Below are 15,145 nucleotides of genomic sequence, written 5' to 3' on the forward strand. Positions count from 1 at the left end.
CTAAGCACCAGGTAATGTGACAATGTCCACCATATTCTGAGCCCCTGCTGTGCTCCGGGTACACGTGGGTGATGTACACTTATTGTCCCTTACAGCAGTTGCAGATGAGGGACTCAGAGCGCGGTGCTCTGAGCTCTTGTGCCCTCTCCACTGTAGTTATTGAAGGTAAAATAGGCGGCGGTACAATGCCACTCCGCCCAGACCAACAGGATAGAAAACTAATGGTCTCTAGCCCATCCGGGGTGGGGGGGGGATGGGATGGGTGAGGGGCGGGGGGGCGGCTAGAGTGGTGGAGACAGTTTAGGTGGAATGTGGAGGAAAGGCCCTTCCAGTCCCCTCCCACCCCCACTCCCTACTCTGCCACCGCTTGACCTCTCATCCTCACGCTTTCTCTATCCCCATCACCCCTCCGTCCCCCCATAGTCCCTTCTTTCCTCTTCCCCAAATCCCCCATTCCTCCCCCACACCCCCGCGTAACCCCCCCTCCCTGCACATCCCCTCCCTTTCCCCTGCACCATCCCTCCCGTTCCACGCACACCCCTTCCACCCTTTCCTGGGCCAGGGGGTCGGAGCCCGTCCCGCAGAAGCTGAGCCGAAAGGAGTCTCCAAGAGCGACCCCACCCACCCCTCTGGACCTGGCAGGGATCGCAGGCCCTGCCCCCGCCCGTACGCGGGTGGGCGGGGGAGGGGGGGAGAGGGAGGGGCGTGGGGGCGGGGTCGGCTCCGGGACTGGGCCCCCGTGGCCCCCGTGGCCCCCAAGCCAGCCGGCCGCCTCCGGCGCTCCGCAGCCGTAGCCTGGTCGCCGGGCCTGCCATGTCCTGGGCCGTGGTCTTCGGGCTTCTGGCCGCGCTGCTGCTGCTGCTGCTGCTGACCCGCCGGCGCACGCGGTGAGTGCCCCGCGCCCGACCGGCCCCCGGCTCCCCCCACCCCGGCCCGCCAGCGCCGATCCCGGCCAGACAAAGGGTCGTCTCCGCTCAGGCCCGCGCCCCGGCTGCGGCGAGGGGGTCGCCGAGCCAGCGGCAGGCCCACGTCGGAGCCCCCGCTCCAGTCCTCCGGGCAGGAGAGGGTCCTCTTCCCACCGTCCCCTACACCCACCGGGCGAGCCTGGAGGTGGGAGTCCAGGTGTCCGGCCGAAGGGGCTTCCGCGCCCCTCCCCCGCCCCGGCGAGGGGGCCAGGCCCAGAGGGCTTAAAGAGGGCTCAGAGTTGGGGAGACGCGCGCGGGAAGGTGCAGGGACAGGAGTCCCAGAGCGCTGCGCACCCACCGCACACACTCGCTCGGCCGGGGCGCGAGAAGCCCGGGCCTGGCCCAAAGAGCGGTGCCCGGGACCTGCGAGGGGGTTTCAGGTGAGAACCGAGAGTCACGGGTGCAGAGTGGGTGCGTGGACATGCTCGGTGTGACTCCCGGTGGAAGAAGCCCCCTCCCACTCTTCAGCCTCTGCCTGGATCGTGCACCAACTCGGTGTCAACCCCCAGGCTTGCTCTCACCCCCATTACGCAGACGGCAGAGTTGAGGCTGGGGAAGGCAGAGGCCCTGAACGATGCCCTCTTACCGGCCCTGGAACCACCTTCCACAGGATTCCCCGATCCGGATGCAGGGGCTGAGTAGGCTCGGTATTTCCCTCTGCCAGAGAAACTCAGGGCCACAAAGGGGTCTCCCTTCTGCTGAGGTCTACTCGGGCAGAGTAGAACCAGAACCAAATGCCTCAGCTTCCTAGTCCCTAAGGTTCTCCTGCTCCATTGAGAATCTGCGATTTAGGAGCAAAGTAAAACTCATCCATCTCAAATCAAGGAGATGGAAGTATAGATCTTTTTCTTTTTAGAAAATATTTTAAAAATTAATTTGAATTGCACAAGGAATACATTCGACTTAAGCATTTATCCCATTATAAATAAGACTGAAGCCCTTCTAACCACTCTTCCAACAATTCAGGACCTCTACTGTTGACTAATTTGAGAGGAACCTCCCAGATCTTTTTAAAAGATTTTTTATTTTAGACTGGTTTTTTGTTTACAGAAAAGTTGTACAAAGAGTTCCCAAATACCCCGCACTGTTTCTGCTATTGTTAACCTCTTACATTATCATGGTACAGTCATTAAAACGAAAAAGACCAACACTGGTCTGTTACGATTAACCAAACTGCAGACTTTATTTGAATTTCATCAGTTTTTCCATTAACGTCTTCTTTTTGTGCTATGATCTCATCCAGGGTACTGCCTTTGGTTGTCATATCTCCTCAGCCTCCCAGCTGTTTCAAAAATTATTCTTATACGCATAGACATTAGCTCATAGATAACACAGGGCAGTGGAACTGTGGGGTGTGTGTGTGTGTGTGTGTGTGTTTAAATCAGAGTGTCTGAAAATTCCAGAAATTTTCTGGAAACCTTTTATTTTTAAACAATGTGTTAGTTGAATTTCCACACAGTGAGTTCACGATGTTTTTGTTCAACCTCTGGACACCTTTCCAGGTGAAACGTAACACCATACATTCAATCATTTGCCTGGAAAAATGAAAACGAAAAAGGCTACAGATAAGTTTCCTTATAGAGAAATAAATTATTTTTCCTAAGTTGTCAGGCTTTTTGCAAACTCTGAACAGAGTTGTTTTCAGACTGTACCTTTGCTGTTTTCACTCCAGATTTTCATTTTGACATCCGTCCATGTTGCTATGTGGAGATCGAATTCATTCTTTCGATTTTTTGTGTGTAGTATTCCATAGTATGAATAGGTGCAGGTTTCTTTTTTCCCTTTTATTCCTGTCCCTATTGAGGGACTCAAGTTGTTTCCAGTGTTTTTGCTATTTCAGACAATGTGCTGGGCTCATCCTGTGGGGCCTCCTGGTCTGTGCTTTTCTCTGGGGCAGATGAGGGCAGCCACAGAATACATGGATTCTGGGAGCCTGGGAACCTGGGTGCCTAGCATATGGAAACTCCCAGCCTCCAGGAATAAGAACAAGTTGAGTAACTGCTCTCTGCCTCAGTTTCCCAATCTTTATGCTTTTTTTTTTTTTGGCCACACCATACGGCATGCAGGACCTTAGTTGCCCAACCAGGGATCAAACCTGTGCCCCCTGCAGTGGAAGCACAGTCTTAACCACTGGACTGCCAGAAAAGTCCAGTTTCCCAGTCTTTAAAATGGGAATGATGATGGAATTGCTTAGCAGTCTAGTGTTTAGGATTCCATGCTTCCACTGCAGGGGGCACAGGTTCGATCCCTGGTCAGGGAACTAAGATCCCACAGGCCGCACGGCACTGCCAAAAGAAACCCAACAAAACAAAACAAAACAGGGAATGGTGACGATAATAGTAGGTGAGAGTGGAATTGCTGGATTAGAAGGAATGCCAAACATTATTTTCACTAATTCTTGCTATCAATCCAGAGAGCTGATTTGTCTTTGAGGGTGAGTTGTTGATTTTTATACCTGTGGACAGCTTAGAAGTTTCACCAGGTGGGTACTGGGGAGAAGTGTGGGTATGGGGGCCACTGACAGTTGTGTGGGTGGTAGTGTGGACCCTGGGGGGGAAGAGTTGCGTGGACCCTTGGGAGACCCCACAGGGGCCGGAATTTAGGCCCCCAATCTCATTTTCTCCTAACTTGGAGATGGGGGCACTCTTGTTATCCCCATTTTACAGAGGAGAAAACTGAGGCCCAGAGAGGCCAAGCAACTTGCCCAGGGTTGCGTGGACTAAAAATTTGGGCTTCAGGAATTTTTAATTTTCAGAAAAAATGAATTTTCATTCTTCCCACACATTTTATTTGTGATCTGAATGCTCAAAAGTCTTAAACCACATGATATTAAGATAGTAAGAGGTACAGCTATGACCAGAAGATTCTTCAGGAACCACAAATAATCAAGTGTTGGAAAAAGAGGTAGACGAGACTGATGCTGTGTTGATGGCGATCCAGAGTTTGGGTCAAAACACGCGAGGGGGGCTTCCCTGGTGGCGCAGTGGTTGAGAGTCCGCCTGCCGATGCAGGGGACATGGGTTCGTGCCCCGGTCCGGGAGGATCCCACATGCTGCAGAGTGGCTGGGCCTGTGAGCCATGGCCGCTGAGCCTGCATGTCCAGAGTCTGTGCTCCGCAATGGGAGAGGCCACAACAGTGAGAGGCCCGCGTGCCGCAAAAAAAAAAAAAAAGAAAAAAAACCCCCAAAAAACACGCGAGGCCCTGCACCTCCCACGGCTCATTCCCTTCTCCTGATCAGCCCCCGAGGTGATGTCCATCACCCCACCTGACAGCTGAGGCTTAGAAAGGCTAAGTGACCTCCTTAAGGCCACACAGAAGTTATATTCTACATCTAGCTGGTTCCAAAATTCATGCTTTTCTCAATTAAAGGGTAAAAAAAGCATGACTTCAGTCAGTCAGTTACTCTTGTCTTTACGTCTGGCCTTTTTAAAAAATTAAAACATTTTTAACTATGAAAAGTTTCAACTATACAGAAGAAATTAAAAGAACAGTATAAGAACCCCTTGTACCCATCACCTTGATTTGACAGCTATTAACATATTTTTAAAAATTACAGATATCATGATATCTCAACATTAAGTATTTCAGGGTGCATGTTAAAAAACAATTGTGACGCTACTATTCTGCCTGAGAATATAAAAGATAATTCTTTTTTTAAAAATAAATTTCTGCTATTTTTTTTTTTTTTTTTTTTTGGCCACACTGCACAGCTTGTGGGATTTTAATTCCCCAACCAGGGATGGAACCAGGCCCCTGGCAGTGAGAGCGTGGAGTCCTAACCACTGGACCACCGGGGACCTCCCTAAAAGATAATTCTTACTATCATCTAGTTCCCAGTCCAAATTCAAATTTCTGCCAGTATGGCAAAGAATTTAAAAACCCGGCTCAGTAACCGTCAGTATTTTCTCCTGGGAAAGGTGGTGAGCAGGGAGTTAGGAGGCCTTGGGTTGGGACTTAGGAGTCTGACTGCTGTGCCCACTGGGGCTAATTATCTGCCATGTGAGTATCAGAAACATCCTTCCTGCTTTCCGGGCCTTAGTTTCTCCATCTGGGCTCTGAGCTAGCTCACGTGGCTGGTCTCATGCCCCAGCCACTACACCAGGCTGAATGCATCTGTCTTCCTCTTTGGGCTTGTGTAGCTGCACCAGGGAGCATTGGAAGAAGTCTCCTGGGTGGGAGACCCTTTTTTGGGTGGCACAGTGGCATCAGATGAGGGTTCCTAGAGGCACAAGGGTCATTCTGGGCCCTTGCAGGATACAGAATTACTAGGCAAAAATAAATCTGTCTCATTCTAACATGCACTAACCGGAGGTCAACAAATGGTAGTCCATGACTGGATTCAGCCCCAGATGGGTCTGATGTGGACCACACAGTACAAGGGGGGAAAATTGGGGGAGTACACACACAAACCCCCAGATTTCCAGCTTCTCCTGAAAAATCGGAAGATCTAGCAACACTTGCCTGGGACTCAGTTGTAGAACCTGCCCTAAACCTTGCCACAGTCTCCACCACTCCGTATTGCCTCTCCAACATGCAGCTGTTCTATTTATCACTATACCTGCTCTACTGTTTCTTTTATGATGCTGAGGAACAATTCTATGAATCTGTGTCTATTACAAAAACAGGAAAACAGAACCTAGAGCAAGGCGGCCACGTGCTTTTTCTACACCATGGGAGGCAATGGGAGGGAAGAGCAGAAGAGGGTTAGGGAGACCCTTGGTTAGTGGCCGACAGTCTGCGGATGAGCCCTGGGGAGAGAAAGGGTTCAACAGTTTAAACAGGCTCAGGTTGTTCCAACCCTGCTGGGCAGCAGCCAGCCCCTCTGTTCCTCCATTATATCCTCCTTGAGGCCCTGAATTGAGTTGAAACTACTGGACAGAGAGGTTGGGCAATCTACCAACACTGCACAGCTAAATGAGCAGCCTCTGCTCTGGGCAAGCCAGAATGCAGACTGTGTGTCAGGCTCTTGACCTGCATTAGCTCCCTTAACCTTCTTATGAGTCTGGGAGGCAGGTGCTGCTCATTGAGCACCAACTGTGTGCATGATTCGTTCATCTGAGACATATTTATTAAGCGTCTACTATGTCCCAGGCACTGTTCTAAGTTCTGGGTCTACAAGAAGTGTCTGCCTTCATGGAACTTCTGTCCAGAGAGGGTGGGATACTTCAAGGGACACAAAGGTGGTTGATATCCATGCATGACTTTCTCCCTGATTTTCTCAAAGGTTTGAGTGGGAGAGAAAGACAGGACAGATGATGGGATTGGCGGTGGGCTCTGTGAGCAAAGAATGGGCGGGTTTTTGAGGAACCCACATGATGGGAATCAGAGCTCCAGGGGAGAATCAGAAAAGATGCTTTGGTCTCTGAACCAGGAAGGGAAGACAGCGATCAGCCGTGTGGGCAGCAGCTGGGGATGAGAGGGTCACGCCCTGCATCCCTGCCCCCCAGGGCCTGGCAGTGCTTCAGAACAGTGAGAGTGTCCATGAAGGAGGCTAGAGACCGCAGACCCCAAAATAGAGCCTCCTTCACCCCCGCTGGCCTCTGGCTGAGTCACCCTGGAATGTGACCTGGGCCTGAGTTGGATTCAGGGCCCGGGGGCTGAAGTAGCCTCTGGCACATCAGGAATCAGACGCTTGGGCTCCCAGCTTCCTGCCTTTGTCCGCACCTCCTTGGAACTTCGCAGGGGAAAGCTGAATGCTGCCAGAAATAACACCAGGCTCGCTGGGGAGCTCCGGTGGCAGCCAGAGTCAAAGGCAGGGAAAGGAAGCCCCATCCACACCCCAAAAGATGTCTTAGGGGAAAGTCTCAGGCCCTGCGTTTGGGAAGGTCGCTGAAACCTCTCTGTGTCTCAGTTTCCTCACCTGCAAAGTGGCTGTGCAGATGTCCACTTGGGGTGACTTGGGGCCAGGGTAGCATCAAGAGTGTGGGCTCTGCAGCCAGGCCTGCCTGGATTAGAAACCCAGACGCTCCACGGTGGGCTCTCGGGCAAGTGGCTCAGCCCCTTCTGTGCCTCAGTTTCATCTGCTGTAAAATGGGCTTGATAGAAATACAATGCTTCCTTCCTCAAAGGATAACACAGTCAGGGCTCATCAAGTATCAGCCATTATTACCAAGCAAGGAAACCTTTGCACCTGGCATATAGCCGTTGCTCAAGAAATGGCACCCGGGAGTCATATTGGTCCTGCTTCTCAGACCCACCCCAGCTGCTCCCCAGTTGCCAGGTGCCAGGCACTGTTCTACAGCCCCCTTCATCTTCATCACAGCCCAGTGTGGTCTGTAGTGTCGTCACTCCTCTTTTACAGGTGAGGAAACAGGCGTAGGGAAGCAAAGTCACAGGGTCGGCAAGAAGCGTGGCTGGGATTTGAAGCCAGGAAGTGTGGTGCTAAAGTCAGGCTCATAACAACCATCCTGCCCTCCTGCCTCTTGTGCAAAAATCGCCGCTCCTGTGTCTTGTCTCTGGGCTCAGACCTGGACTGGAAGAGGGCTGTTGCACACCGGGCTCCTCCAGCCCTGTGCTGTGCCAGCCTTTAAACGGAGCCTTCAGGAGAAGGTGGCTCACAGAGAGGCGAGGGGAGAGGAAGGGTCTTGGCACGTCCCCAGCACCCCCTTAGAATCCCCGAGCTGCACCTTTGCGAGTCTCCTCAATGATGGGCTCAGAGGCAGGGTGGGAGTGGGGCGAGAGGTGGAAGGGGGTGGGGGGAGGCGCTTCCTAATGCCCTCAACCCTCACCTCTGGTTCTGCTTCCATATTTCCCAAACTCTGGCCCTCAAATCTAGCCAGTCTCTCTGTCCACCACCTGTTCCCCGCTTTGGGTTATGTTGGGGGACAGTCAGACTGAGGAGGCGGGAGGCCGTGGTGGAAGAAGGTAGACAGGGAGGGGAAGGATGAAGGGAAGGTGGTCCCCCCTGGGGATGGCACAAAAACCCCCGCCCTGGAAGTGGACGAGTGGGATGCTAGCCCTGGCTCCTGGCGGCTCACAGCCTCCACTCCCACCGTTACTGCTTTAGTCTCCTGACACATCTCCCTCCCGCCTCTCACTCTTGCAACCTTTATTTATTTTTTTGGCCGCACCACGCAGCCTGTGGCATCTTAATTCCCTGACCAGGGATTGAACCTGTGCCTCCTGCAGTGGAAGCATGGAGTCCTAACCACTGGACCGCCAAGGAATTCCCTCTTGCAACCTTTTTTTTTTTTTTTTTTGCGGTATGCGGGCCTCTCACTGTTGTGGCCCCTCCCGTTGAGGAGCACAGGCTCCGGACGCGCAGGCTCACGGGCCCAGCCGCTCCGCAGCATGTGGGATCTTCCCAGACCGGGGCACGAACCCGTGTCCCCTGCATCGGCAGGTGGACTCTCAACCACTGCGCCACCAGGGAAGCTGTCTTGCAACCTTTTAAAAGCACAATCACATCACTTCCTAAATCCTACTTCAAACCCTCCAGAGGGTCCCCACCACACTTGTAATAAAAGCCAGACTCTGTCCTCAGCCACTGGCCCTCTTGGTCCCCAGGTCATTTCCGGTCTTTCACCCCCACATCCTCCACTCGCGCCACAGCGGCTCCTGCTGTCTTGAGAACATCACCAAGTGCACTCTTACCCCAGGGCCTTTGCACTTGCTGTTCCCTCTGCCTGTAAGTTTCTTCTCCCCGCTCTTCCTTCCAGTCTCTGCTCACATGGCACCTCCTTGGAGAGGCCCTCCCTGACCACCTTCTCTAAACTAGCGCCTCCCCACTGTCTGGTATCACCCTTCTTTCTTTTTTCTTTAATGAGATGTATTTCCCATACTATAAAGCTCACCCTTTTAAAATATACAATTCAGTGGTTTTTAGTATAGCCACAGGGCTGTGCACCCATCACCACTATCTAACTCTGGAATATGTTCATCACTCCAAAAAGAAACCTGGTACCCGTGAGCAGTCACTCTCCATGCCACCCTCCCCTCAGACCCTGGAAACCATGAATCTACTTTCTGTCTCCATTGATTTGCCTTTTCTGGACATTCATAGAAATAGAATCATACACAGTGTGGCCTTTGGTGTCTGGCTTCTTTTACTCAGCATGATGATTTTGAGGTGCTTCCAAGTTGTAGCGTGAATCAGCACTTCACTCCTTTTCATGACTGAATAACGTTCCACAGTATGAATACACCCCATTGTATTTATACATTCGTCTGTCGGTGGACATTTGGGTTGGTTCCACCTTGGGGCTATTATGATTAATGATACTATGAACAATAGTGTATAAGTTTATTATGAACTTATGTTTTCAGTTCTTTGGGGTATATTGCTGGGTGACATAGTCACTCTTTTAATCTTTCAAGAAACTGCGAGACTCGTTTCCAAAGCAGCTGCACCATATACATTCCCACCAGAAATACATGAGGAATCCCATTTCTCCGTGGTCTTCCCGGCACTTATTTCCTTTTTTTTTTTTTTTTTTTTTTTTTTAATTTTAACATTATGGCCGTCTTAGTGGATTTGAAGTGGTCCTGCTTGTCGTTTTGATTTTCATTTCCTCAATGATGTTGAGAATCTTTTCATGTGCTTCCTGGCCATTTGTATATCTTCCTTGGAGAACTGTCCATTCCGATTCTTTTGTGCATTGTTAAATTGGGTTATTTGTCTCTTCACTGTCACGTTTTATCTCCTTTATTTTCTTCTTCACACTTCTCGCTCTCTGAAATGATATTGCTTCTTTGTTTTGGTCTGTCTCCCCTTATTAATTACTATGGAAGCCCCGTGAGGTCAGGGCCCTCCACCTCATCTTCCCTGTTCACTCCTGTATCTCCAGCACCCAGGACGATGCCTGCTTCATAGTTAATATTTGGTGAATGTGTGAATGTAATATTGTGAGGCCCATTTTGTGATCGTAACATAGCTCTCTTTAGCTAACAGCCCCTCCCTCAGAGGGAGGATGAGATGAGACATTCATATATCAAATGCTTGGCCAAGGGCAGGGCCCAGTGCAAGTGCAATGTCAGTTTGAGTGTATTAGTTATCTCTTGCTGTGTAACAAATTACCATATAGTTGGGAGCTTAAAACAACACCCATTTATTAGCTCACACTTCAGTAGATCACAGGTCCAGTACAGTGTGTCTGTGTTCTCTGTCTAGAGTCTTACAAGGCAGAAATTAAGGTGTTGGCCAGGCTGCCTTCCTTTCAGGAACCCCCAGGGGAGAATCTGGCTGAATTCAGCTCCTTGTGGTTGTGGGACTGAGGTCCCCATTTCCTTGCTTGCTGTCAGCCAAGGTCCACTCATAGCCCCTAGAGGCCCCATGCATTCCTTGCCATGTGGCCCCTTCCATCTTCAAAGCCAGCAGCCAAGAATCTCCCTTATACCAAATCTCAGTCTCTTTTGCCAGGAAGATCCCTGCCCCTTGTAAGCCCTGTCCTCACCTGATTAGGTCAGGTCCACTAAGAAGAATCATCCTTTCTCAAAGTCAACTGTACCATCTGCCTCACTCAGTTGTAGGTCATTGTAGTCATCTTAGAATTCCATCCACCGTAGTGAGCTGTAGATATGTTATTATATCCTCAGAGGAGTCCCTCTGCTCTCACAGATGAGATGTTGACCTTGAATATCACACACAACCTTCCTACCCCCTGGCTGAGCTACCTGTACCCCTGGGGCATCCCCACAGGCCATGGGCATGGCCTCTGGCCTCCTGAGATACCTCAGATTCTGAGCTGGAGAGGGGCAGTCAGGGGTCAGCGAGAGGGCAGTTCTTCTACCACCTTCTGCCATCCAGCCACGCTCTCCAGCCTTACCCTTTCTTGGTGGACATGAGAGGAAGTGTGAGATGACCAGGACCTTGGTCCATGCTGGCTCAAACAGAGAACTCTGTATCCTAATACTACTGGCTTTTGGAAGGTTCTCCTACCTGCAGAGAGATGACCACCTTCACTGGACCCCCCAGTATGTACCAACATCAACTGGTACCCCAGCTTCTGCTCTCAGCCCCCTGTGGTCTATTCCCTACTCAGCAGCCAAAAGCCTCTTGTAAAAACCAAAGCCAAATCCTGTCCCTCCTCTGCTTCAAACTCCGATGGCTCCCACCTCACTCAGAGCAAAAGCTGAAGTCCTCAGAGCTGCCTACAAGGCCCTGCATGGTCTGGCCCCTGGTACTGCTCCGGCCTCACCTTCTACTGTACACGTCTTGTTCCCACATCCAGCCACCCTGGCCTCCTCACTGTTCTTTGAACACACCAGGCATGAGCCAACTTAGGGGCCTCTGCACGTGTTCCTTCTGCTTGGAAGCTCTTCTTTTAGATATCCACGTGGCTCCTTCCCTCACCGCCTTCAGGTCTTCGGTCAAATGTCTCCTCAGGGAAGCCTTCCTCTCCACTGAAAATCTCACACCATGCCCCACACTCTCTTCCCTGCTTTATCAAATGGTGATAAGTGCTGTGGCTTCTGCAGGCGACCCGGCGAGCCCCCCCTGGACCTGGGCAGTATCCCCTGGTTGGGCTATGCTTTGGAGTTTGGAAAAGATGCTGCCAGCTTCCTCACGAGGATGAAGGAGAAGCACGGTGATATCTTTACTGTAAGTGCCCCTTTCGCCTCTTGGGAGGGAAGGGGATGAGCAGCTGGGCCTCTTAACCCTGGTATTTACTGATTTCTTCAATACCTGTCCATACACTAACCATCCAGTGGTCCAGCCAACTTTCTATATGCCTATCCAACTGTACATCCAACATTTATCTAACATTCATCCCTTCATTATCCCTCTAGCATCTTCCCAACATGCAGCTATGCAGTCACTTAAGATTATCCAATACTTGGTGTGTTCATCTAACCGACCTCTATCCGTTCATTCAACTTCCATCTGTCCGACATCCACCCATCCATCTAACATCTGTCTTTCTGCCTATCTGCCCAATATCTAAGCAGCCTTCTTCCGTCTTAATATCCATCCAATATTCATTCATATATTCCATTTCCATCAACCTCCATCTATCCACTCATTCGTCCATCTTTCTAAATATCTATCCAAAATCTGTCTATCCATCCACTTGTCCCTCATCTATTCCTCTTCCTGTCTACCCAATTTATCCAGCATTCTTCCACTCATGGACGTAGCATCCATCCAACTTTCAACCATATATTCAATTTCCACCAACTTCCATTCTTCTGCTTATCTGCCCACGTTTCCATCCATCTGCCACCACCACCCAGCATTTGATTATCTATCCTTTCAATATCCAACGTCTGTCCACTCTATATACATCTATTTATATCTCTCTCCAACCACCACTTCAACATCCAAACACCCGTCACTCATCCATCCACCTTCCACGTCTCCTTCTAACTTGGAAGTTAGAAGTGAATCCAACATTCACCCTTCAGTCTGTTTACCCAGCATCCACTTAGCATCCTGCCATCCATTTACCCAACATTCATTCATACATTTAGTTTGCAAGCAACCTCTAGCTGCCCATCCATCCGTCTTTCCATCCCACATACATTCAATGATCTATCCTTCCATTTATCCACCCATCTAACCATCCATCCAATAGCATTTTTCTTGGATAGTGGCTTGTATTTTATAAGAGAGTTTGATTAACATGACTCACAGACCACATTTTGAAAACAGGGCTAAGGTAGTGGGTAGTTAGAGTTGTGTGACCCCCTCCGCAGACATCTTAGGGAAAATGCCTTTACCTTTGTTGACTGCAGGATTACAGCTCTCCAGTGCTGTTTCCTTCCCATCTTGAGCAGCATATTACATACAGGGCTCAGCCTCCCAAAGAAGGTTTTGCTTTCACATCCACTAGCATTTATCCAACAACATCCATCCATCCTTCCTTCCTTTCTTCCATCCACCTATGATGGATAAATACTCATCCATCCACCCACCCACACCTGTAATATGTCCATTTATCCACCAACATCCTCCCGTCCATCCATCCGTCCATTCATCCATCCATCCCATCCATCCATCCATCCATCCACCTATGATGCACACACATCCATCTGCTGCTTCTGTGGGCAGACTCTCTCCTGGCTGCTGGAGATACGACATTAACCAAGATAACCATGGAAGATGCTCCAAAGTGAGGTGCTTAAGAGCATAACCTTTGGTTCAGAAAAAGTGCCGAATTCCATTCCCAGCTCTGCCACTTCTCAGCTGTGTGATCTCGGGCACGTTATACGCCTCATCACATTTCAGCTATAAATGGGTGAATGATGGTCCCTGCCTCACAGGGTGGTTGTGAGAGGTAGATGAGGGGACGTTGTCTGTTAAGTACCCGGTGGGGCCACTGCCTGTCACGGGGTAAGTCGACCTCTGAGAACTGCTTTTGTTCATAGTCGTACTCCTTACTCCATCCCTGCCAACTTCCCAGGTGCTGGTGGGGGGCAGGTATGTCACTGTCCTCCTGGACCCACACTCCTATGACATGGTGGTCTGGGAGCCTCGCACCAGGCTGGACTTCCACGCCTACGCCGTCTTCCTCATGGAGAGGATTTTCGATGTGCAGCTTCCGCATTACAGCCCCAGTGATGAAAAGTCCAAGATGAAACCGTGAGTGGCTGCAGATGGTACCCATGGGTGGGCCAAGGTGGGCGATTGGCTTCTACCTGCGTAGTTCAAGTCCTGTGTGAGCTGAGCTTGTTTCCACAGCAGGTGTCCAGTAAAGACATTTCGTTTTGTGAAAACAAACAAAAACAAAACAAGAAACAACCCTAGAGAATTGGGCTGAGGAAGAACTCTTTACTTCCCAAGAGGCAGCTCTGATTTTTAGTAGAAAAAGACCAGTGTTGGGGTCAGCTCGACCTAGATTCAAATCCTAGCTGTGTGACTTTGGGCAAACCACACCCCCGCACCGAGCCTCTGTTTCCACATCTGTCAAATAAAGGGAGGTGGTGGGGTGATTAATGTTTTTGAGTCCATACTCTATGCCAGGCATCAGGCATGATCTCATGAGTCTTCACAGCAATGCTGGAGGGTAACTTACAGCCCCATTTTATAGATGAGGACACGGGGTTCAGAGAAGAGAAGTGACTTGCCTGAGGTCACACAGCTAGGAAGTGGTGCAGGTCCTGAAACATAAGTAATACTTACATCAACAAAAGGACCTGTGAGGGCATTTACCCTGTATTCATTCATACACTGGTCATCATCCTAGATGCAGGAGTGCAGAATGACGCCAACCTCCCTCTGAAGACACCTGCCAAATGCCAGGTGTTTGATAGGCACATGTTCATGTGTGTGCAACAGCTTCAGAGGTAGGTATTTTTATCCATATTTTACGGATGAGGAAACAGAGGCTCAGAGAAGTGAAGTGACTTACCCAAGGTCTACTGCTAGTAAGTGTCAGAGCTGGGATTTGAACCCAGGTCTGAAGACTCCACAGCCCATTCTCCTCCCACCGAGATACTGAGGAAGTAAGACTGCATCCTCCCCTAAAGAGTGCACACGGTCTGATGGTCATCTTTAGTGATCTCTCTCCAGGAAGACTCACCTCCTGGAGTCAGGAAAAGCTTCTAGAAGGCTGGGTTTTGCGGGACTCCTAAAGCTGAGGAAAGGCCAGCATCATGAGGTGAACATGGATGAGAGGCAATGCTCAGTCTGACCTTGGCTTTGTGGGACAGCTGCTAGGAGTATTCCTGAGCCTGAGTGTCCTGGGTCCTGCTATTCTAGGGGTCCCATTAGCAACAAGAGTCCACAGTTCACTGCATCCTACCCGCCTACCCAGGAGGATCCCAGTTTCCTCCAGTGTCTACCCCGAGAGTTTCTGGGCATTTCTCAAAAGCTGGCATGAGGTCTTCTGGGCATGGCTGCCACATCTACTGGGGGCTACTGTCTCTGTCAAGGACTAGTGCTTGGAGTGGAGTCAAGGGAACAGCTGGAGCAGGGCTGATCACTGTGTCAGCTCCCATGTATTAAGCACTTACAATGTGCCAAGCGCTATGTTAAGCCCTTCACACACATTATCTCACATGGGTCGTATCTATTGTTTTTCCAACAGTGAAACATCCCAAAGCTTTTATTACCTGGAAGTTCACGGAACCCCTCTGGAAGCTTTCCCGTCTTGAATTATCCAAGAACCCAGGGGCTTATTCAGTCTAAAGGGGTCCATCCTATGTCCAAACAGCAGGGGGCGACAGAGAGCCAGAGCACCTGATGGGCACACTAGCACTGGTCTTGTTGCTGCCACAAGGTGTCGCTGTTGCACGTCGG

At 50.4% G+C, this 15,145-nt stretch overlaps 1 protein-coding gene across 1 annotated transcript in view; it reads left to right on the forward strand.

The window, feature by feature from the left end:
• The first annotated feature begins 740 nt into the window (after nucleotides 1-740).
• The window catches only part of PTGIS (prostaglandin I2 synthase), a 45,541-nt gene continuing 31,136 nt past the window's right edge, over nucleotides 741-15,145 (forward strand). The window contains exons 1-3 of the mRNA XM_060078917.1: nucleotides 741-887; nucleotides 11,383-11,506; nucleotides 13,308-13,486. Coding sequence (XP_059934900.1) covers nucleotides 814-887; nucleotides 11,383-11,506; nucleotides 13,308-13,486 — 377 coding nt within the window. The 5' untranslated portion in view covers nucleotides 741-813. The remainder of the gene's footprint in view (nucleotides 888-11,382; nucleotides 11,507-13,307; nucleotides 13,487-15,145) is intronic.

The sequence above is a fragment of the Mesoplodon densirostris genome, chromosome 16 (genome assembly GCF_025265405.1).
Source record: "Mesoplodon densirostris isolate mMesDen1 chromosome 16, mMesDen1 primary haplotype, whole genome shotgun sequence".
In the NCBI taxonomy this organism is placed as follows: Eukaryota; Metazoa; Chordata; class Mammalia; order Artiodactyla; family Ziphiidae; genus Mesoplodon; species Mesoplodon densirostris.